This window comes from Notolepis coatsorum (genome assembly GCF_963971535.1).
Source record: "Notolepis coatsorum genome assembly, chromosome: 12".
NCBI lineage: Eukaryota > Metazoa > Chordata > Actinopteri > Aulopiformes > Paralepididae > Notolepis > Notolepis coatsorum.
The window spans coordinates 84,209,595-84,235,377 of NC_140176.1; the positions used below are offsets into that span (position 1 = coordinate 84,209,595).

Genomic DNA, 25,783 nt, shown 5'->3' on the forward strand with positions numbered 1-25,783 from the left:
TTGGCCGTATTAGGGGGTGGGAAACTGATGGGTGGGGATCGGGCGTTGTGGACAGCGACTCCTACAGGTCGGTTGGTGCGCCTGCGCAGTAGAATCAGGAAGTGTCGGGGGCAGCGTGAGCCTCCCACGCGTTACTCCTCGCCACTGAGAGATCGAGCTGCGCAGGTGAAAAGATGCGACTGCTGTTACCTCAAGTACCGGAGGGGACTTGTGCTATGTATGACTTAGTCCACATTGCAGCCGGCTTGTGGGAGGCAAGAAACAGTGTCCGTGACAGGGGAGGGTTGAATTGGATGATACGAAATTGGGATGGGAGAAAATATAGAAAATGGGAGAAAAAGTGGATACAAAAAAAAATAGTATCAGGTTGGGTTTAACGGTACCTGTTTGGGTTTAACAGTATCTGTTTGGGTTTAACAGTATCCGGTTGGGTTTATTGCTACATGTTTGGGTTTAACAGTAACTGTTTGGGTTTAACAGTATCAGGTTGGGTTTAACGGTACCAGGTTGGGTTTAACGGTACCTGTTTGGGTTTATCTGTACTTATTTGGGTTTAACAGTATTAGGTTGGGTTTAACAGTATCAGGTTGGGTTTAACGGTATCAGGTTGGGTTTAACGGTACCTGTTTGGGTTTAACCGTACCTGTTTGGGTTTTAACAGGCCAGCGGCTGGTACTGGGTCTAGCAGCAGCGGATCATTGGTTCCATCAGACGATGGGTTGTCTGGGTGGCAGTAAGACTGAAGATCAGCGCAACGACGAGAAAGCTCAGAGAGAAGCAAACAAGAAGATCGAGAAACAGTTGCAGAAGGAGAGACAGGCTTACAAGGCTACACACAGACTGCTGCTGCTGGGTGAGACTGTCTGTCTGTCTGCTCATCTGTCTGTCCTAAAACGTATGCATGACATTTTTTTCTCTTTTTTGCATGTTCGACGGAAGAAAGTCACTGTCAAATGACCATAGTATTGTCTCCATAGCTATAATATAGAATATATATAGCTCTCCAAACATAGTGACGCACAGTGAAAATAGGCTATGGAAACCTGGCACGTTAGCCACAAGGACCAGGCTAATGGCTGGCGCCCAATGTGTTAATAGGTGTATTATAATGTTTAATATGATGTATTATAATGTTTAATAGGATGTATTATATTGTAATGCAATGTATTGTAATGTTTAATATAGTATAATGTTTAATAGGATGTATTATAATGTTTAATAGATGTATTATAATGTTTATTAGATGTATTATAATGTTTAATAGATGTATTATGTTTATTAGATGTATTATAATTAGGGATGTCCGATATTATCGGCCGACCGATATTATCGGCCGATATCGGCAGTAAAATGTGATATCGGAAAATATCGGTATCGGTTTAAAAAAAATATAAAACAATAACAATATTTGTTATGTATATATCCAGTGAAATTATTAGTTACCTGAAATTATTCCGTTTTTTGGACGGGGAGACCCTGCATATATCGGTTGATATCGGTTGATATCGGTATCGGAAATTAAGAGTTGGACAATATCGGAATATCGGTATCGGTAAAAAAGCCAATATCGAGCATCCCTAATTATAATGTATGATGTATTATAATATGTAATAGGATGTATTATGGTTAGATGTATCATCTTGTTTAAGAGATCTATTATAATGTTTAATAAGATGTATTATAATGTTTAACACATTGTGCGCCATAAACAGCGTAAATCGCTATTGCCCGCCATGCGTTGAACGCCAACAACGGCGTAAATCGTTTTTGGGATCAATATTGAATTTTTTCGCCATGGCATTCATAATTCATCCAGCCTCCCTCCGGACTGCAGCGGCACCCTGTCTGATATTGCAACGCCTCAATACCGCCGCCTGGTGGATGGTCGGGCGAGTTATACTCACGCCAAACCGGAAGTGGCGATCGGTGCATAGAGGAAATTCCTCCGCCAGAGATATATTGTGGCGTGGATCAATATACACACTCGAGTGCATTTGGATCGCTTTCGAAACGCAATAATCTATATGATTTCCGTGTTTATTGCGTCATACAAACCGGAAATGGATCTAGGAGATCGACGTCAAATAATTGGGATATTTTTCCTCCAATCTCATCAGCGAATGGTAAGAGGACACTAACGTTATTTTCAGCCCGATTGTCCATTTATTTGTTTGCAATCAGTCTGATCAATATATCAACCCATACTAAATAAAGCCGTTACTGACGATCAAGGAATTATAAACGACCCCCCCCCCCTTTCCTTCATGCATGATGAAGCATAATGTATACCGATCATATACATTTGAATTTTTTAATATAGCGTGTATAGGAAAGAAACGCCAATCGATAATCTATCATATGCGTCAGGGCCTATAACTAGCGTTTTTGGAATTACAGCAGAAAAGCTTAAAAACATACTTATATTCTCGACGGTATTAACACAATGTATGAATGAAAAAATATAACGTTCCCACATCCGGAACGATAGATAATCGATGTTGAATGGGCCATAGTAATGCAGATATAGCTATAATATTTAAAAAGTTATAGCCCTGCAAAGAAGGTAAACATCTCTATAGGCTTACAGCGGTGGCAGACTGGGTATACTGATGGGCATACTGCGTGGCAATCAATGTGTTAATAGGATGTATTATAATGCTTAAAAATATGTATTATAATGATTAATATATTATAATGTTTAACAGGATGTATTATAATGTTTAATATGTATTATCATGTTTATTAGATGTATTATAATGTTTAATATATTATATTCTTTTATCTGATGTATTTATAATGTTTAATAAGTGTATTATAATGTGAAATAGGATGTATTATAATGTTTAATAGGATTTAATATAATTAATAGGATGTATTATAATGTTTAATAGGATGTATTATAATGTTTAATAGATGTATTATAATGTTTAATAGGCCTGTTCCACTCGACAGGGTCGGTACCGACCCCTTTTGACCTTATTAAATTATTATTATATTTTTATGAAGATGGAAAAAAAAATTGTGATTTTAAAATCAACCGTTTTCAAGTATTATTATCACTACTATGTCACAAATACATGTAGAATGTAAAACGTTAGGTTGGCAATAGTTTAGCAATAGGTTAAAAGTGAGTTTATATCATTTTAAGTTTTTTATGTGAAATCGTTTTTTTGACCCGGAACCGGATATGGAAATGTTGACCCTCGGAATTGGAATCTTTTTGCGGCCATTTTGAAGAGGACCTCGCTAGCTATCTGCCAGCGTTGGAATTTCTCCAATCTACACTTCCTGTGGTCCGCTATGGTGGTTCAAAGTTCAGCGTTCTGAATGAATCATATCAATAATTGTTATGATTCGCGATAATAAGCTACAAAAGGTAACGTTTTTGACAAATATTGAAACGCAGTCAGTTTCTCCACACTATTGTTAACATGTAAGAAGAATTAGATCTGAAATTAGTTTCAATATGGTTACACTGTGGGGGAAATAAAATATTACAGTCGATTACAGTAAATATCAGTATCTGTTATTAATTATGCAAGCCTGGTGATACTATATCCAAATTGAACTCGGCCATTTGAAAGATACTATATGTATATATATATAAATGTGCGAATTGGCTATAATAAGGTAATGTATAAGCATATATTCTATATTCTATAATAATATTTCAAATTGCATTGGTCCGGATGGGAGAATTCAGTACTGTATATACAGAACCTTCAATTTGATCATCTTCCCTTTATTAATTTCCTTAGATCTTTTGTACACATGATCTCAAGAGGGTACTGAATGAGCTCAGTGGCAGTTTTTTAAGTTTGGTCATTATTATCATGGTTTTATTCACTGTCAAAGATGAAAAGAAAAATCATAATTCATATTTTCCTTTGTTTCATCACAATTTAAGCAAGCCTAGTAATGGACACAATATTTCTGACACTGAGAATACATTCATTGAGGTCCATAGATGTTCCTAGATACCAAGAATATGCAAATAGGAAATAGCCCTTGTAGAAGTGGAGCAATATTCCATTTACCTAGGTATACATTTTATGCAGATTTTCACCTGGGGTGGAACAGGTTAATAGGATGTATTATAATGTTTAATAGATGTATTATAATTAGGGATGCTCGATATTGGCTTTTTTACCGATACTGATATTGTCCAACTCTTAATTTCCGATACCGATATCAACCGATACCGATATATGCAGGGTCCCCCCCCCCAAAAAAATTGAATAATTTCAGGTAATTAACATTACATATCTCTTGTTGTGGAATTAACACAACATTATGCATACTTTTGACACTAAATAAAATCAGAATTTGTTCTTACTTGCTTGGCTGGGTAAATAAAGGTTATAGAAATGTAAAAAAGAAAAAAAGGGGGGGGGGGAGAAGAACGAGCAAGAGCATTATGTATGTATTGTACTGTAAGTATTATGTATATATCTTGTAACCTACATTATATTGATCCAAATAATGGACTGTATAGTCCTGTGATTTATTGTGGATATTTACTGTTAATGTTTGTGTGTCTAGTTTTATGTCATGTCAAAAAAATTATAAAAAAAAAATGTCAAAAAAAAGAATGTCAAAAAAATAAAAGAAATGAAAACCGATACCGATATTTTCCGATATCACATTTTAATGCCGATATCGGCCAATAATATCGGTAGGCCGATAATATCGGACATCCCTAATTATAATGTTTAATAGGATGTATTTTATGTTTAATAGGATGTATTATAATGTTTAATAGATGTATTATAATGTTTAATACGATGTATTTTATGTTTAATAGGATGTATTATAATGTTTAATAGATGTATTATGTTTAATAGGATGTATTTTATGTTTAATAGGATGTATTATAATGTTTAATATTATCCACCAGCTTCCTGTTTGGAACCTGACTTCATTCTCGCCGCTGCTCCTCATTGACCGTGTGTGTGTGTGTGTGTGCGTAGGAGCAGGGGAGTCTGGGAAGAGCACCATCGTAAAGCAGATGAGGATCCTACATGTTAATGGTTTCAATGAAGAGTAAGATACAAAACACACACACACACACTGACACACAGCCCAGCAGACAGACAGACAGACACACAGACAGAAACACCTTAAAGTTTTGTACCTCATTGTCTGCATTTGTACCTCACTGTTTACTCATTTTTACTCACTGTACTTAGATTGTTCTTAGGCTGTACTTTAGATTGTATATTGTATTGTATATTCCTCTTTTACTTACTTTTTTACTTACTTTTTTACTGTATGAAGCACACTCTCAGGGGCTCATGCAGAACCAAGCATTTCACCGTAAAGTACATGTATTTTATTGTGACAAATAATAAACAAACTTGAAACGTGAGACTGCTCACTGCCTGACTAGAGCGGTTCAGTTCACAACTTACTTTAGTTTAGTTTATTTGACAATTGTTAAAATACATTACATGTTACAACAAGTCATGCATCCTAAAATTATCAAGGATAGCACAAAAAAGTCACAGACTTATTTCCATTGTGGTCCTTGGTCTCAGCAGCACATGGTATTTACATAAACATGTATTACACATATTACCATCAGCCTACAGTACAGTATATTGCTAAAAATAGAATTAGAAAGTAAAATACAACATTATTAATAAAATATACAAATACAATATACAAAATTTACAGACACACTAAAACTACACTTCATTAAAAACTAGAACTTTCCTTAGTTACTCTGGGACATTTTCTAGGAGCCATTTCCTAACGTTCACCTTGAAACTATACAGGTTCACGATCTGTTTGGTGGTCAAAGGCAACTCATTCCACTCCTGTGCTCCTTTGTGAGCAAATGAGCACTGTCCCATCTTTGTTCTACACCTTGGAGGATGCAGGTTTGCTATGCTAGATCTCGTTCTGTGACTGTGTGATTCACTAACACTAGGAAAATAGTTACTAAAATATTTGGGGGCCCTGTTATTTATTATTTTGTGTACCATGTTGAGCCTAAGCTGGGCTACTCTGGCCTCAACTGGTAGCCAGTTGAGCTCCTGAAAATGTCTCCTCCCAACATGACCACGAGGTCCTAGGCCCATCACAACCCTGATCAGCTTATTCTGTGACACCTGTAGTTTCTTCTTCTGAAGCTGACAGTCCCTCAAACCAGGCTACACTAGCATAATCAAAATGACACTGCACCAGGCTGTTGGCCAGTAGTCTAAAGGCTTTCCCTGTCAAGAAGATTGGCCTTTCTAGCCAAAAACCTGGTGCGGGCATTTACCTTACCCTCTTCGTCCCGGTTGGGGCATAAGGCCGCAATCATACACTGCAGTTCACAACAGTGCAGCACAATGGCTTTTTTTTTTTATTATTATGTTTATGTTTAGATCTTTTTATAGTTTTTTTCTCCGGGCAGTCTGGCAGAGAGAGAGAGGAAGTATGGGAGATAAAGGGGGAAGACATTCGGCAAAGGTCGCCGGGTCCGGGAGTCGAACCCGGGACGGCCGCGTTGCACCGCAGCGCTGTATGTGGTGCGCCACCCTGGCACCCCAAAACAGCTTAGTGTTTAAATCGGAAAAGACCGTAGTGTGATAGTAAAGGGTTAACCTTCTGTAGTGTGGCAGTGACACTGTTCTGACAGCACTTTACCCTAATTACAAGTAAGAGATTTGCTGAAAAGAATACTTTTTAAATAGTTAACTAACCTGCGGGCCAGGGTTTGTCAACAAAGAAAATAAAGAATGGAATTTATTTACTATATAACAATAGGGTGGAGTGAGTAGGACACCATAAAACGAAACCATGAAAGACACCATCAGAAAATTATTATTACAGCTTTAACATTGAATATGCAAATATGGGTGGCGGCTACGTGGCGTAGTGGGCAAGGCGCTCGCCACGAATGCGGAGACACTGGGCTCACATTGCTTTCAGTTTAGCTGGTCGTTCATACTAATACACATTGGCCGTATTAGGGGGTGGGAAACTGATGGGTGGGGATCGGGCGTTGTGGACAGCGACTCCTACAGGTCGGTTGGTGCGCCTGCGCAGTAGAATCAGGAAGTGTCGGGGGCAGCGTGAGCCTCCCACGCGTACTCCTCGCCACTGAGAGATCGAGCTGCGCAGGTGAAAAGATGCGACTGCTGTTACCTCAAGTACCGGAGGGGACTTGTGCTATGTATGACTTAGTCCACATTGCAGCCGGCTTGTGGGAGGCAAGAAACAGCGTTCGTGACAGGGGAGGGTCGAATTGGATGATACGAAATTGGGATGGGAGAAAATATAGAAAATGGGAGAAAAAGTGGATAAAAAAAAAGAATATGCAAATATGGAACAGTGTGAATTAGGTGAATGGTGTACACACATACACACACACACAACCACACACACACACAAGGTAGAAAAACAAATATCACTTTAACATTAAACTCTACATGTCAAAGTATCGCTAACTTGTGTGTGTGTGTGTGTGTGTGGGGTGCAGGGAGTTACAGGAGAAGTGTCGGGACATCAGGAAAAATGTGAAAGACGCCATTGTGGTGAGATGACACAATAACTAACCCTAACTAATAACTAACCCTAAATATTGTAATAACGAATGAAGTCTAGCTGGATGGAGATAGAAAGATAGACAGAGAGGAAGAGATGTATGGAGGGAGAGAGGGCTTTTAGTTAAATTTGTGTCATGATAACGTGTGTGTGTTTGTGTGTGTGTGTGTGTGTATGTGTCAGACCATCATATCAGCCATGAGTACATTGATTCCGCCCGTGCCTCTCGGTAACCCTAGCAACCAGTTCAGGGTTGACTACATCAGGAGCATCGCACCGCTGAGTGACTTCCAATACACAGAGGTAACACACACACACACATACACACACACACACACACCTACACATGCACACACGCACACGCACACACACACACTTGGCTAGTTAGTGTGAGTTCACCTCAGTAAGGTCTGGTATCTGGGCTGGTTCTCCTGCTGGAGGATCCACGTCTGGGTTTATCTTTGGTTCTACTGTCGTCCCACGAACCCTAAGCCTGACCCGTCCTACATGAACACATGACCTATCAGACAGACAGACAGACAGACAGACAGACAGACATCCTACCAGAACACATGACTTATCAGACAGACAGACAGACAGACAGACAGACATCCTACCAGAACACATGACCTATCAGACAGACAGACAGACATCCTACCAGAACACATGACCTATCAGACAGACAGACAGACAGACAGACATCCTACCAGAACACATGACCATCAGACAGACAGACAGACAGACATCCTACCAGAACACATGACTTATCAGACAGACAGACAGACAGACAGACATCCTACCAGAACACATGACCTATCAGACAGACAGACAGACATCCTACCAGAACACATGACCTATCAGACAGACAGACAGACAGACAGACAGACAGACAGACATCCTACCAGAACACATGACCTATCAGACAGACAGACAGACAGACATCCTACCAGAACACATGACCTATCAGACAGACAGACATCCTACCAGAACACATGACCTATCAGACAGACAGACAGACAGACAGACATCCTACCAGAACACATGACCTATCAGACAGACAGACAGACATCCTACCAGGACACATGACCTAACAGACAGACAGACATCCTACCAGAACACATGACCTATCAGACAGACAGACAGACAGACATCCTACCAGAACACATGACCTATCAGACAGACATCCTACCAGGACACATGACCTAACAGACAGACAGACACCCTACCAGAACACATGACCTAACAGACAGACAGACAGACAGACAGACATCCTACCAGAACACATGACCTATCAGACAGACAGACAGACAGACATCCTACCAGAACACATGACCTATCAGACAGACAGACATCCTACCAGAACACATGACCTAACAGACAGACATACATCCTACCAGAACACATGACCTAACAGACAGACAGACATCCTACCAGGATACATGACCTAACAGACAGACAGACAGACATCCTACCAGAACACATGACCTATCAGACAGACAGACAGACAGACAGACATCCTACCAGAACACATGACCTATCAGACAGACAGACAGACAGACAGACAGACATCCTACCAGAACACATGACCTATCAGACAGACAGACATCCTACCAGAACACATGACCTAACAGACAGACAGACATCCTACCAGAACACATGACCTAACAGACAGACAGACATCCTACCAGAACACATGACCTAACAGACAGACAGACATCCTACCAGGATACATGACCTAACAGACAGACAGACAGACATCCTACCAGGACACATGACCTATCAGACAGACAGACAGACATCCCAGGCTAAAACCTATTGTGTTTGTTTCTGCTTTAAACCACTGCACTCTTTTTTGCACTTTACTGACCTTTTTTTTGTTTTGTTTGTTTTAATGCACTGAACATCTATTTGTGAGAATGTACAGCTTTTATACTGTACCCTTATGTGTTCCTTTTATATATATATATATATATATATATATATATATATATATATATATATATATATATATATATATATATATATATATATTTTTTTTTTCTTTTTTTTCTTTTGTGATTAAACCTTTTTTATTGCATTTTCCATTATTCAAAAAGTCTCTTTGCATGTTTACAACAATGCATCATTGTGATACAAAACTAAAAGGATAAAAAACAGTAAAGGTCCAGCACATTTCTCACGTTGATCACATAACCAGCCGTTATATGCCAAAGTTACACATATCTACTGTACAATTATAAAATGCACAGAGAATATAAATTGGACACAAGACATCCTGACATTTATTTACCTATCATTACTAAATAGGGACCACAAATCTTTCTGAACACCTATAAGCTATTGTTAAGTTGCTTAAAAGAGTCTAATCTAACAAGCTCATCATTCCACTCTCTGAAGCTGACTTTCTCTGTCAATTTCCAATGCCTCAGTACTATCCTACATCCTGTTATGAGGGCCAGTTTTACCCAAGAACATAAATGTGAGGATAGTTCAGCCTCCACCGGCAATATGCCCAATATACATAATGTAGGCCCTTCAACGAACCTTGTTTCCAATATGTAGTTGATATATTTAATAATAGCTGACCAGAAGTCCTGAACCATTTCACATTCATATAGCATGTGAACCAATGTACCTCTATCTTTACTACACCTCCAACATATATCATCCCCCCGAGACCCAGTCTTGACATTTTCGATGGAGTCTAGTAACTCCTATTCATTTACTGTGTGTGTGTGTGTGTGTGTGTGTGTGTGTGTGTGTGTGTGTGTGTGTGTGTGTGTGTGTGTGTGTGTGTGTGTGTGTGTGTGTGTGTGTGTGTGTGTGTGTGTGTGTGTGTGTGTGTGTGTGTGTGTGTGTGTGTGTGTGTGTGTGTGTGTGTGTGTGTGTGTGTGTGTGTGTGTGTGTGTGTGTGTGTGTGTGTGTGTGTGTGTGTGTGTCCTCAGAGTGTTATTGTTTGGCCAACAGAGTCAGGTAGCTAAGACGCCAGTCCCCTGGGAGGCACCAGCATCTGTCTCATACTATATTTCTATCCCATCTACACTGTATCAAACTATCAGATACAGCATGGTAATAGCAGAATACATAAATGTAGGCAATACAACTATAGTAAAGATAAGCAGTGTAAACAATATAATTAACTCTGAATATAAGAATATGAGCAAGTAAACAGTGGCATCTTCCAAGCAGAGCTGGCAGTGTCTCTCTTTGGCAGAGTTAACAGTCCTCGAATCATGTATCGCCACCTGCTGGTGTTTCCCACTTATGGCATTTTTATTTGTGGAATTTGTTTCTACAACCTGGCGCAGTACAAATTGGACAAGGATCCCTGCACAGATATGAGCGATGTACTTGTAAAAGATGAATAACACAAGCTACAGTAATGTTACAATACTGGAATAACCTTCACAAGGTTACAAAACACAAGTGCAAAATATCTGTGTGGATCATGGTATATTATGTGTGGATGGTCTTTTGTTTTGCATTTATTTTTGTCAAATAAAACTGTAATGAAGCTGCTGATGTGATGAAATGAAACAACCTGGGATTCGCAGCTACACCAGGGAGGGTTAGGACTGTGTGTGTGCGTGTGTCGGTCTGTCTCTCACCAGAGGCCTAATTATCCAAACATCTTCCTGTCTCGAAGGATCAAAAAGAGACAAAACAACCAACTCCTCTCCTCTTCTCATCTTGTCTTCTCTTTTCTTCTCTTGTCTGACAGTGGCATTCCTTATAAATCAGAAATGAAGATTATAGGTCAGAAATTTGTTTTATATGGCTGAAAAACCAAAATGTCCTGCCAAAAATAATGTTACCTGACAGAACATGTAGGCCTATATGCATATTCCATAAAAAACAGGGTTATATAGGAAGGTGTAGTCCAGGCAGGGGTGTAGCTCCAGATTCTGGGCCCCATGAAAGAATGTCTTTGTAGGCCCCCAGTGAATGCGAGCGCGCGTAAGCGAAAAAAGATGTTGGCCATTTTTTTATTGATGCAAACGCATAATATGGTTTTTACCTATACATTCGGATCAGCAGTTCAGCACCTGCACTGTTGGTGGGTGAGCCTAGTAAAGGATGTCGCATTGCGTTCATCTTCAATGAATGGACCAATGCAATAGTCTACCAAAGCCCCCCCTCTCTCTCTATATATCTCACACACACACACACACACACACACACACACACACACACACACACACACACACACACACACACACACACACACACACACACACACTTCAGAAACAAACATAGTATCAATGAGAGCATCAATAATACACCTGAGTGATGTCTAGTAAAAAAAACAAAACAAAAAAAAATAATTTTTTTTTTTTTAGGCCCCCCCCTCAGTGCTGGGCCCTTGGAATCATCCTAAGCTACCCCCCCCCCAGCTACGCCCCTGAAGTCTGACGTCACTTTAGTTTCCCGTGCGGTCCACCCGTATAGGGATTTATCATTGGGAAAGTTTATTATCGACTATTGTAATAATTCTGCCTCATGAACATTGGCAAGCTTTCCATTTTTGCACAAAATGAGTTCCCTTCTATCACTAACATTATTGTTTAAGCATTTTTGGTTGAAATAAAATTATACGTAATTATTTTACGATTAATTGCTAATTGTTTCATGCCGAGCTATAGATTGTGGATGAATACACACAGAAAGGTACACTATGCCAATGTTCATGCTTTATTTGTTTTAAACAAGACGATTTAAAAATGTGTCCATTGGAAATACATTGCAATTTCAAGCGAGGTGGACCGGCCGAAAACAACAATGACGTAACCACTACACCTCCCTATTACTGTAACTAACTAACCCACCCATAGAAACGTTAGTGTTGTGGATCCAAAGACCTCCAGTACATTAATCAAATCATTCACATCGTCTGTATGTAATGACCTGGGTGAGTTTACAGCATTTGAATACCTTGCTAATGAGCTCAATGCAGAACTTTACCCAGTCCATTTGTACACTTGTTTGTTAGTGCATGGTACAAGGACAGAGACTGGTTGGAGTATAGTGTAGTGTCAAGACAGATGCAGCATATTGTTTTCCCTGCCGTCACTTTAGCACTGCCGGAGCATCAGTGACTCAGGGGGCTTAATGGTCTGGGGTTATGGAGACTGGGAGCATGCAGTGGGAAAAATACACACACACACAATATGGGGAAACTTACTTGGATTAAACCTGAAGTTAAGTCCCACATTAACATGGTGACAAAACATCATTCTTCCACCTTAGAAACATAGCTAAAGCATGACCATGTGGACTCTTGGAGAAACTAAATAACATCACAGCAGCTTATCCTGTCATTCACTGTTTAACCAGGTGATTAACATTGTTGGTTGGTTGCTCACTGTCTATCCCCCTCTCTCTGTCTCTCTATTTGTCTCTCTCCTCTAGGACTTTTTTGATCATGCAAAGCAGTTATGGGAGGATGAAGGGGTTAAGTCATGTTACGAACGCGCCAATGAATACCAGCTCATCGACTGTGCTCGGTAGTGAGTGGAAACACACACACACACAGACACACATATGTATATATATGTGGTATATATACACACACACACACAGTTCCATATATGTAAGGTTCCCTTTACAAATACATATATACATACACACACGTGCACACGCACACATAAACCTCTCATTATTTTCTGTGTTCCAGTTGGTTACTCCTCAGTGCTGACAGTCAAACCCCAAAGGACCAATCAGCTTATAAGTTACACAGACAATGATCTTTAGGGACGGAATGAGACAAAACAGATAACACACTCACACACATACACATAAATATATATATACATACACACACACGCACACACTCTCACTCTCACACACACACACATACATACACACACACACACACGCACACACACACACACATAGTTACATCTTGAAGCAGATTCTGGCGGCAATGGGAAGCCAATGCAACTCTCTGAGATGTGGGGTGATGTGGGCTGACCTTGGTAGGTTGGAGCTCAGGTGGGCTGCCTTGGTGGCGGAAGCCGGTAAACCAGTTAGCAGAGCATTGCAATAGGCGAGACATGACTGTTGATTACAGGAGGGGTTGGGGGCTTCTTTTGTCAGGAAGGGGCGGATCCATCTGACGTTGCTCAGGAAGAATCTGCAGATTCTGGTTGTTGAGGCGATGTGTGAGCAGAGAAGTCCAGCTAGTCATCGAGGATCACATCTAGGTTGGGTGTCATCGTCTTAACAGTGATATGAGAAGTGATACTGTTACCCAGAGATTCGGTGTAGAGAAAGAAGAAGAGGGGTCCAAGGACCGAGCCCTGGGGACACCCATCTGTAGGGGGCAGGGGGGGGGGGGCATAGGGTGCCTCTCCGTGATAATTGGCAAGAGAAGTCGTCGAGGTAGGATGACAGCCATACCAACGCAGAACCCACAACTCCCATTCCCGTGTGACTGCTATGAGGGCCATCTATGTGGAGTGATTGGTCTTGAAGCCTGACTGATTTGGTTCCAGGAGGTCGTTCTGTAATAGATAATCAGTGAGCTGGTTGGATACGGCGCGTTCAAGTGATTTAGAGAGAAATGAGACAGGGTGGTAGTTACTGTATATGACGGGGGGTTAATTTTTTTTTTTTTTTATGAACGGTGTGACTAGCTTGTTTTAGAGCCAGCCACATATATATACAGTATATACATACACACAAACATATATATACATATACTGTACACGCACCATAATACATACACACACATACAGTATACACACACAGTTATACATATACCCACATACATATAATATATGTATATGTATATATCTATGTGTGTATATGTATATATATGTATTATGGATGCTCGATATTGGCTTTTTTACCGATATCCGATATACAGATATTGTCCAATTTGCTGCACAAACGTTGCATGTATCTCCGGATGATTCTTCCTGAGGTGGGAGATTAAATTTGAAGTATTGAAGGAAGACGTCTTGGTTCCTCCTCGCCTAACCTCCGCTTTACAGTCACTGCGCCCACCTCAGGAAGAATCATCCGGAGATACACGCAACGTTTGTGCAGCAAAACGGTGAAAAGAAGCAACAGGCGACACCGAAAAAACATAGTGAGCGACTCCACTAACAGACTTGTTGTCATGCTGCAAGTGGCGATGCAGTTTGATGATGTCTTCAGGGTCGGCTCAGAAATGAGAAAGCCACAGCATTTATTGCGAGTTGTGCCAAACAAACATAAATATCTCAAAAACGATACATCACATCTCTCATATTGACATTTTGAGTGAGAGAAGAAGTAGCTGAATAGTTTGATGTATAAAATGTGCATGTTGTGTCATTAAACATTTTTAAAACCGATACCCATAATTTCCGATATTACATTTGAATGCCAATATCGGTAGGCCATATTATTACTAGTATGTTTGTATGTATGTATGTATGTATGTATTAAACACACACACGCACGCACGTACACACATAAACACACACATACACACACAGAGATGAACATCTCATTATATTCCATGTTCCAGTTGGTTACTTTTCAATGTTGACAGTCAAACCCCAAAGGACTTATAAGCACTGTTACACAGAATGGGGGGGGGGGGGGGTGATGGTGACATCACAATGACCTTTAGGGATGGAATGAGACAAAACAGACAACAAACACACACACCTGCACAAACACACACGCATGCACACACCTGCACACACACACACACACGGACACATATCAGCTAAACTACGGTACATACATTACAGTCTCCTTGTGTCAATGCGCAATGATGATCTACACGGCCTCAGCCAGCTGATCACCCAACCCACACGTATATGTGAATCAACTCAGACTACCATTGACCTCATCCTGACCTCTGACAAGTCCAAGATCTCCAATAAAGGGGTTATAGCATGCGGGTTAAGTGATCATTATATGATATTCTGTACCCGCAAAAAGCTAAAACATAAGGCCGGCTGTCACAAAACAGTCACATCTAGAGACTTCAAAACCTACTCTAAGCGAGGCCTTTAACCTTGAACTGGAGAGTCTGGACTGGTCAGATGAGGTCAATGGTACACTGGTTGAAGAAACATGGCTTGGTTTCAAAACCAAATTTTCAACAACACTAAACGACATGGCCCCCCTAAGATCCACCAGGGTAAAAAATCGCGCTGAGCCGTGGATGCATTCCGAAATATTGGCCGCTATGAAAACCAGAGACAAAATATGCTCTGAGTTTCGTAAAAGTCAGTCAAAGCTTACAAAAAGCACGAGCAGTGAACGCCAAGCCCACGTGACTGAACTCAAACTGGAAAGAAACAGACTAAGAAATGACGTAAACTACATGATCAAAACTGCAAAAAATTATTTCATCAATGACAAAACTGAGGAAAACAAAAACAAACCACGTGAACTTTGGAAATTACTCAACAATCAACTAGGCTGCAGTAAAAAACTTAAAACCAGATTCTCAAACATAAACATAAAGACGGACAACACACTCATCACAGACGAGCTAGATGTAGCCAATTACTTAAACATTTTCTTCACAAACATAGCCACAACACTGGTAAACAAACTACCCTCCCACTCAGGGCATTAACTACCCTCCCACTCAGGGCATTATGGGGTAGAACACATAGAAGCTTACTACAAAAACCTAGGGGTCCGCAAAAACGACTTCAAACTGGAAATGGTAACAACAGATGAGGTACTCAAAAAACTGAGCGCCCTCCAACCTAACAAGGCCACTGGCCATGACAATATCCCCTCCAAATTCCTCAGAGACTCAGCAGCCGCCATCACCCCAGTCATCACACACATAATAAACCTCTCCATAAAACAGGGACACGTCCCCAAGGACTTCAAAATTGCGAGAGTGACCCCTCTGCACAAAAAGGGCAGTAAATTAGACCCAGGCAACTACCGCCCTGTTTCTATTCTTACCTCCATCTCGAAAGTCATGGAAAAAATAGTCTACGAACAGGTTGAAAAGTACCTAGCGGAAAAAAATCTAATCTACGAATTCCAATCTGGCTTCAGAACATCCCACTCCACTGACACATGCCTTCTCTATTTGAACGACCACATCAAACAAGAGGTGGAATAATTCCTAATTTATGCAAATGACATGTCGTCAGTTTGTGACTGCAACTTGTTCTTGTTCGCAGACGACTCAGCCCTGCTGGTCTCTGACAAGAACAAGTTACAGGTTAAAAAAAACCTCAGCTCGGAACTAGGCAAAATCTGCATATGGCTCGCTGATAACAAACTATCATTACACATGGGCAAAACGGAGTCCATTCTCTTCGGTTCAAATAACAAACTCAGCAAGACCGACGGCTTCTCAGTTACAGTGGGTGACAATATTGTCACAAGGAAAGATGAAATTACCTACCTGGGCTCCATCCTAGAGGCTAATCTTTCCTGTGACAAAATGGCATCCAATGTAATAAAAAAGTCGACCAACGTTGTACCGGATCTCCTCTCTGGTAAACAAGAATACCCTGAAGACTCTGGCAGGAGCACTCATTCAAGGGTACTACGACTATGCTTGCACCTCATGGTACCAAAGCACCTCAAAGGCGCTAAAAACAAAATTACAAACATCTCAAAACAAACTGGTCAGACTACTGCTTGACCTTACTCCTAGAACCCACCTCACCCCTGCCCACTTTGACAACCTAGGATGGCTTAGAGTAGACGACAGAGTACAGCAACTTGCAATGGGCCTGGTCTACAAGGTCTACACTACACGACCAAGGTACCCATGTACATGTCAAAATACTTCCCAAAGGTCAGTGAATACCACAATCACAACACCAGAGGGAGCTCCACAAATCATGTTAAACCCAGATTCGGCTCAAACAAGGGACTAAACACGTTTAGCAATTATGCCACATCAATGTGGAACGCCCTACCCAAAGCTGTAAAGGAATGTGAATCACTACCCACTTTCAAAAACTTAGACCCTTAGACTCTGTTTATCATTCAGCCATTAGATTTATCACCGGTGATAGTTATGGTACTCACCATTGTATCCTATATAATAAGGTCGGGTGGGCCTCTCTGGCAGAGAGACGTAAGTTGCATTGCAATCTTTTTATCTATAAAGCCATAATTAGAGATTGTCCAAATTATATTAGTTCTTTATTGGAATGGACCACTGGACCCTGTCGTACACAATCCAGTTTTTGGCTTACACTTAGAGTGCCTAGAGTTTATACTGAACTTGGTAGATCTGCTTTTGGCTTTTTTGCCCCTACATCATGGAATACCCTGCAGGAAACACTGAAACTAGACACTCTAGTGTCTATGTGTCGGTTTAGAACCTTAATGACCAATCAGGTCACCACAATATGTAATTGTTTTTAAATTATTACATTTGTTTTCATTTTGAGCTATTTTATTCTTTTTAAAGGATTTCTTAGTATTATTTTTTTAATGTATTTTAAAATGTGCTCTCAATTATTCTGATTGTCTGATGTCTTTATATTTATGAACACACTGTGACACTTGTGTATGTAACATCTCGACGGCACTGTAAATGAGTTTAATTACTCAGTGTATTATCGAGTATAAATAAAGATTGAATGAATGAATGAATGAATGTATGTCATATATGTCCTGATGAATTGAAAATGGGGGACCCTGATGTAAACAAGACGAAAGTCTTTCTCTGGTCTGCATCCCCTTAACAATTGTGTGTATTGAGCTGTACTGTATTGTACCCATTCTGTAATCTGTTAATAAAGTTTTCAATCAATCATTCAATCAATGAGTTTTGTGTGTGTGTGTTTATCTTGTAGCTTCCTGGATAAAGTAGATTCAGTGGGAAGTAAAGATTACTCTCCAACTGACCAGGTAAATATTGATTTAACTCACTAACTCATTAATGTACTTACAAATTTACTCATTAATGTACTCATTAATTAATTCATTAATGTACTCACTTGTTATCAACATTTTATCCTCTTCTCTCCTCTCCTCTCTCCTCTCTTCCTCATCTATCCTCTCTTCTCTTCTCCTCATCTATCATCTCCTCTTCTCTCCTCATCTTCTATCGCCTCTTCTCCTCTTCTCTCATCTCTCCTCTTCCCTCTCCTCTTCCTTGCTCCTCTCTTCTCTTCTATCTCCTCATCTTCTCTCCTCCTTTCCTCTCTCCTCTCTCCACCTCTCATCTCTTCTCTCTCCTCTTCTCTATTCTCTACTCTCCTCGCCTCTTCGCCTCCTCTCCTCCAGGACGTACTGCGTTGCAGGGTTTTGACCTCAGGGATTTTTGAGACCAGGTTCCAGGTTGACAAAGTGAATTTCCAGTGAGTGTTGAGACTCTGCCTCCCTCCTCCAACAAACCAGCTATGTGTGTCTGGGAATACAATTTATATTTTAGTTTTTGTTGTATTAATAGTTTAAACTTTAAAGGAACACGCCAACTTTTTGGGAAATTAACTTATTTGCCATCTACCCTGGAGTTAGACAAGCAGATACCCTTTTCATCTCTGTGCATGCATTAGGCTTAGGGAACAGCCACACCGTTAGCCTACATGTAGCTTAGCGCCATTCACTGGAAGTACAGTAGGTGTGCCAGTGTAGCCTAGTTCCCAACAGTCATGAAATACACTCCAAAACTTTCCTGTAAACATGTTGTGACCTGTGTATTTACCATGTAAAAAAAAATAAAAATAAATGTATTAGACATTTATAAGCAGATATATACTCGTAAAAAAAATTTGCCGAACCACTGCTGCCTGGGCGCAGTGATTTCATCACCGCAAAAGCCCTGTTTTTCAAAAAACAACACGGTGCTGTTCGTTCTGGTGAATGATGCTAAGCTAGGCTAACGGTGCGGCTGTTCCCTAAGCCGAATGCATGCACAGAGAAGAAAAGGACCACATGTATCTGCTTGTCTAACTCCAGGGTAGATTGCAAATAAGCTAATTTCCCAAAAAGTTGGCGTGTTCCTTTAAATAATAATAATAAAAATAATATTATTGTTGTTATTTCTTCAATTGTGAGACATTGTCCCCACCTAGTGGCAACCTTCTGTTGTAACTCTTTTCTCTCTCTCTTAATGCCTGCCTCTCAGTATGTTTGATGTCGGAGGACAGAGGGATGAAAGAAGGAAATGGATTCAGTGCTTTAATGGTGAGACCCCGTCTCTATGCATTGCCTTAACACATTTGGCACCAAACCCGAGATAAATCGCGTTAACTCGCCATGCGTTGGACGCCAGACCCGAGATATCTCGGGTTTTGGTTGTTTTTTCTTTTATTAGATATTTGTATTCATTATTCATGCACTGACCTCGTGTTGCCATAGGAAAGGATTTTGAGATTGCCAAAGTGCAATACCGGCCGCATCCTGCCAGATGGCAGTCGCCCACCCTTTGAAACCTTATCTAACCCTGTGTTACACTCAAATGTCCCCGGGCGCTAAATTTAGACGGAGTCGAGTAAATCGCTTCATCCGACCACTTTGAAACGCATCTGGCACACTCGATCCATAAATTGTGCCAAATTATGTCCGGGACCAGATGGACACCAATACTGGAAATCACGATCAGACAATTGAAATATTCTTTTTGGAATACCCCCAACCAAAGGTAAGGACTATCTGACATCCAGCTCTCCGCATTGCTATCAGCTTGGCTGGTCGTTCATACTAATACAATTGGCAGCATTAGGGGGTGGGAAGCTGATGGGTGGGGATCGGATGTTGTGGACAGCGACTCCTACAGGTCGGTTGGTGCACCTGCGCAGCAGAATCAGGAAGCGACGGGGGCGGCGTGTCCCTCCCACGCAGACCCCCGACGCTGAGAGATCGCGCTGTGCAGGTGAAAAGATGCGACGGCTGCTTCCTCGAGTACCGGAGGGGACACGTGATGTAAGGCTTCGTCCACATTGCAGCCGGCTTGTGGGAGGCATGGCCTAACAGCGTTTGAGACAGGGGAGGGTAGAATTGGACTATACGAAATTGGGATGGGAGAAAAATAGAAAATGGGAGAAAAAGTAGATACAAAAATATATATATTATCCCGGATCACTCCTAAACTATACTTATATTCACCACAGGATAACGCGCAAACGTATGCATAAAAAAATTATGTCTCTTTTGCATGTTTGACGGAAGAAAGTCACTGTCAAATGACTATAGTATTGTCTCCATAACTATAATATAGAATATAGATATAGCTCTCCAAACATAGTGACGCACAGTAAAAATATGTTATGGAAATGTGGCACGTTAGCCACAAGGACCAGACTAATCCCTGGCGCTGAATGTGTTAATAGTGAGACCCCGGCTGTCTCCCTTCAGTGCTTTAATGGTGAGACCCTGTCTCTATTCAAAACTGAGTTAATTGTCTTTGGTGAAAGGCACCAAGAAGAAAGGCTGAAAGTTGGTGCTCATCTTGATTTATCTTCCTTTAAAGTCTAAAAACCGAGTCAGAATCCTTGGTGTTACTATTGACTCCGATGTAGAAGATCAAGTCAATAACAAAATCTGCCTATTATCTTAAAAATATAGCATGTTTTCATTTCCAGTAGATTAGAGTACTGTAATAGTCTTTTCTCAGGTCAGACAAATGAATGCTTATTAGATATTACACCAGTTCTCAGGTCTCAGTATTGGCCACCAGTGTGTCACAGAATTTACTTTAAAAAAATAAATCACTTAGTGGTTCATGGCCAAAATACATCTAGTTTGTGGTTCCACTGCGTAACTGTCTATAAGCATTTCCAATTCTCCTCTGGTTATGGGCTCAAGTTTATAGAGTAATAGTTTTGAAAAATGGCTGTGTGTGTGTGTGTGTGTGTGTGTGTGTGTGTGTGTGTAGATGTGACGGCGATCATCTTCGTTGCAGCCAGCAGCAGTTACAACATGGTGATCAGAGAAGACAACTCAACTAACAGACTGAGAGAATCTCTGGACCTCTTCAAATCTATCTGGACTAACAGGTAACTAACTAACTATTCATTAATTAACTAACTAACTAACTAACTAACTAACTAACTAACTAACTAACTAACTAACTAACTAACTAACTAACTAACTAACTAACTAACAGACTGAGAGAATCTTTGGACCTCTTCAAATCTATCTGGACTAACAGGTAACTAACTAACTATTCATTAATTAACTAACTAACAGACTGAGATAATCTCTGGACCTCTTCAAATCTATCTGGACTAACGGGTAACTAACTAACTATTAATTAATTAACTAACTAACAGACTGAGAGAATCTCTGGACCTCTTCAAATCTATCTGGACTAACAGGTAACTAACTAACTATTAATTCATTAACTAACTAACGGACTGAGAGAATCTCTGGACCTCTTCAAATCTATCTGGACTAACAGGTAACTAACTAACTATTAATTAATTAACTAACTAACAGACTGAGAGAATCTCTGGACCTCTTCAAATCTATCTGGACTAACAGGTAACTAACTAACTATTCATTAATTAACTAACTAACAGACTGAGATCATCTTAACCAACCAACCAACCTACCAGCCATCCATCCATATCTAAATGACTAACCAACTGATTTATTAACATAATCTATCTGGATTAACAGATTACTCACTCACTCACTCACTACTACACAACTACTGGACCTCTTTCTAACACTCTCTCTTTCTCTCTCTGTCTGTCTCTCCAGGTTTTTAAAGACCATTTCAATCATTCTCTTTCTAAACAAGCAGGATGTCCTGGCCGACAAGATTCTGTCAGGAAAATCTAAACTGGAGGATTATTTCTCAGAATACGTTAACTACCAAGTCCCTGTGGATGGTAGGACACACACACACACACGCACGCACACACACAGGTTTGATGTGGAATGATTACAGATGATTGGAATATACAAGGGCTTTTTTGTTTGACCTAATTCCACTATTCCAAAACCAAACATTAAGTGCCATTTGGGCAAATGAGACAAATATCGGACAAATATATTTTTTATATATGGTTTGGTTGTTCACAATTAAAGCCACTGGTGGCCATATTGGAAAGCAGCCTAACGTTAACCTAACCTAGGCTTAACTTTAACCTAACCTAGGCTTAACCCTAACCTAAGCCCAACTTTAACCTAAGCCCAACTTTAACCTAAGTCTAACTTTTACCTAAGCCTAGCTAACATTAAGGGCTAGATCCACAAAGAATGAATTACACTGTGCTAGTTGCACCCTACTTACAATTCATTATGAATTGAAAATGGGGGACCCTGGTGTAAACAAGATGAAAGTCTTTCTCTGGTCTGCATCCCCTTAACAATTGTGTGTATTGAGCCTTACTGAATTCTACCCATTCTACAATCTGTTAATAATAGTTTCAATCAATCAAATTTGATTGATTGAACATTTTATTAACAGATTGCAGAATGGGTACAATACAGTAAGGCTCAATACACACAATTGTCCTGTACATTATAACAGCCTGTAATAAATGTCTATGTACATTATAAAATAATATAGTCTAATAAATGTCTAACTTTCGTCTTGTTTACACCAGGGTCCCCCATTTTCAATTCATAATGAATTGAAAGTAGGGTGCAACTAGCACCGTGCAATCCATTCTTTGTGGATCTAGCCCTAAGTCTTAACCTTAAACCCTCTTGGTTGATGGAAGAAAAACATCAACTGTGTTTATTTTAGAGGTGGGCATAGATTCATTTTTTTAATCTAGATTAATCTATCTGCAATCCTGGATTTAATCTAGATTAATCTAGATTAAAATGGCTAAAAAAAAAAATCTGCCAAAGGCATTCAAAATATGTGTGTTCTACCCAAATAATGACCAGAAGTAAGTCCCTACTTTTTCTTTCCTCCTTACGTTTCTCAGGCCAGGTGGCCCATTACACCATGAGCCCATCTCCCGTTTCCAAAATGCATTACAGACTGTTTGAAAAAGCTGTTTTGCTATGATAATTGGTAATGAAATAACAAAATAATGTTCAATAAGATGTACTTGTGTTTAATAAGTTGTTTTATTCAGAAGTTAACACAAATAAATAATATTACCAGTACAGAACAGTACAGTATCTAGCACACTCTCAGGAGCAAAACAGAAAGAAGCATTTCAAACTTGAACTATGTGACATGGCTTGACTCAATCAGTCCAATCTCTATTTCTCCTTCTTCCACCAGTCACTCAGGCAGACCAGCTTGTTTTATGTAGCGGTGTCTACTTATAGTGCCTATAATATTTTTCCCGTTGGGTGCCAGACAGGGCCAAACCCTGCCAATGCAAATCAAATTACCTTTTTAATTGGTTAATTAGGCCTATAGCTCCGGCATAAGACTGTACCACATAAAGGTAGACAAATAATTTAATTAATAGTAGGCTTAGACTACTGAGCAAGCTAAATCATAGGTTAGTTTGCTCAAATGTAACAATCAATTACCTTTTCATAAATTCAAAAACCACTCAAGAGTCATGCTCAATTCAAAATGTCCATGTATTGGATTCAATTAAAATCATAAGCAAACATTTCATAAAACAAACAATTCATTTTCAGTCCAGCATGTGTGTTAAGTAAGGGATAATGTATGGCTACGAGGTCATTGTCGCAAAATAATTGACCGACACGGAGTTTAAAATACCGAGGCGCCGCGCCGAGGTGTTTTAAACGTAGTGAAGGTCAATTATTTTGCGACAATGACCGAGTAGGCTATACATTATCCCGCTTATTACATGGCTAACTTACTAACAATATACCTAATTCATTTTACATCGACTCGCAACACTGGTTCTGCCTGCGTTCTGGCTCCGCTCGTCGCTCCGCCCCCTGTCATCGCCGGCAGCAGAACACCGAGTGTCTAATTGCACTGAAACAGTGTGTGTCAGTGGGCTTGATTGCGAACAGCTGCGCACTGCGGTCATTATTGAAAAAACAGCGGTCATTATTGAAAAATAATGACCGCTGTCGGAGGGCTATTGACCAATCACAAGCAAGCATTTCGGCGAATGTGAAAACGCCATGTAATAAACTCCCATAAACCAGTCAGGTCACTCAATTCAGTTCAGTCCGTGGGGCAGCGGTGGCCTAAAGGTTAGAGAAGCGGGTTTGTGGCCGGAAGGCTGCCGGTTCGATCCCCGGGACCGGCAGGAACACCAACCGCTGAAGTGCCCTTGAGCAAGGCACTTAACCCCCAACTGCTCCAGTGGAGTTGCTCAGTGGCCAATGGTGTCAACTGTGGTTGTACTGGGAAGCTCCCAGGTGTGAATGGAACTGTGTGAATGTGAAGCAGGGCGTTCCTGAAAAAGAGCATCTGTGCTCAGCGAACCTACCATGGGTAAATAAAGGTTAAAAAAATAATAATATATATATATTTTTTTTTATAGATTAACGACATCAATTATATTATCGCGTGATACTAGTCTCGCGTTAACACAGCACGTTAACGGCCCAGCTCTAGTTTATTTGATCTGTTAACCCTTCCTTCCTCGTGTGTGTGTGTGTGTGTGTGCGCGCGTGTGTTTGTTTGTTTGTGCACTAGCGGTGCCTGATGCTGATGAAGACCCCCAAGTGACCAGAGCAAAGTTCTTTATCAGAGACGAGTTCCTGGTGAGAACACACACAACTAGAGGCAAAGTGAAAATTCACACTTAATTCTGCAAAACATCACTGGTGCCTTACTTCACCTCTGCCCCTCTCTCCTCTCTCTGTCTGTTAAGTGCCAAATATTCACGATTTGGGCAAATGAGACAAATATCAGACAAATATATTTTTAATATATGGTTTGGTTGTTCACAATTAAAGCAACTGGTGGCCATATTGGAAAGCAGCCTAACTTTAACCTAAGCCTCTCTGTCTCTCTCTTTCTGTCTCTCTATAGAGAATAAGTACTGCTAGTGGAGATGGTAAACATTACTGCTATCCTCACTTCACCTGCGCTGTGGACACTGAGAACATTCGTCGTGTTTTCAACGATTGTCGTGACATCATCCAGCGCATGCACCTCAGGCAGTATGAGCTGCTCTGATTGGTGCAGCCAGTGGTCAATCAATCACCTCTATCCTCCCTCTCCACACTGTCCAGTAATGAGGGACATCTAAACATCAGGAAAAAATATATTTTAATGTTTTGGATTAGGTTTGAATATGAATGTTCTTTGAAATGTCGTGAACTAGTTAAAAGGGACATATTATGTATTATTGTTATTATTTATTAAAATAGACATATTATTGTATCTTTATTATTATGTATTATTGTTGTTGTTATTATTTATTAAAAGGGTGTGTTCTTGGTTCCAAAAAGC

At 40.2% G+C, this 25,783-nt stretch overlaps 1 protein-coding gene across 1 annotated transcript; it reads left to right on the forward strand.

Annotated features, from left to right (window-relative positions):
* Window positions 1–714: 714 nt before the first annotated feature.
* LOC311238499 (guanine nucleotide-binding protein G(olf) subunit alpha-like) lies at window positions 715–25,507 on the forward strand (the record flags this gene model as incomplete). The annotated part of the gene is made up of 12 exons (XM_084326587.1): window positions 715–853; window positions 4,971–5,043; window positions 7,472–7,526; window positions 7,720–7,839; window positions 12,946–13,043; window positions 18,327–18,381; window positions 18,760–18,833; window positions 19,604–19,662; window positions 21,353–21,473; window positions 22,183–22,313; window positions 25,022–25,089; window positions 25,361–25,507. 12 exons carry the CDS (start codon window positions 715–717, stop codon window positions 25,505–25,507), a joined length of 1,140 nt encoding a protein of 379 aa, XP_084182713.1.
* Window positions 25,508–25,783: the final 276 nt, after the last annotated feature.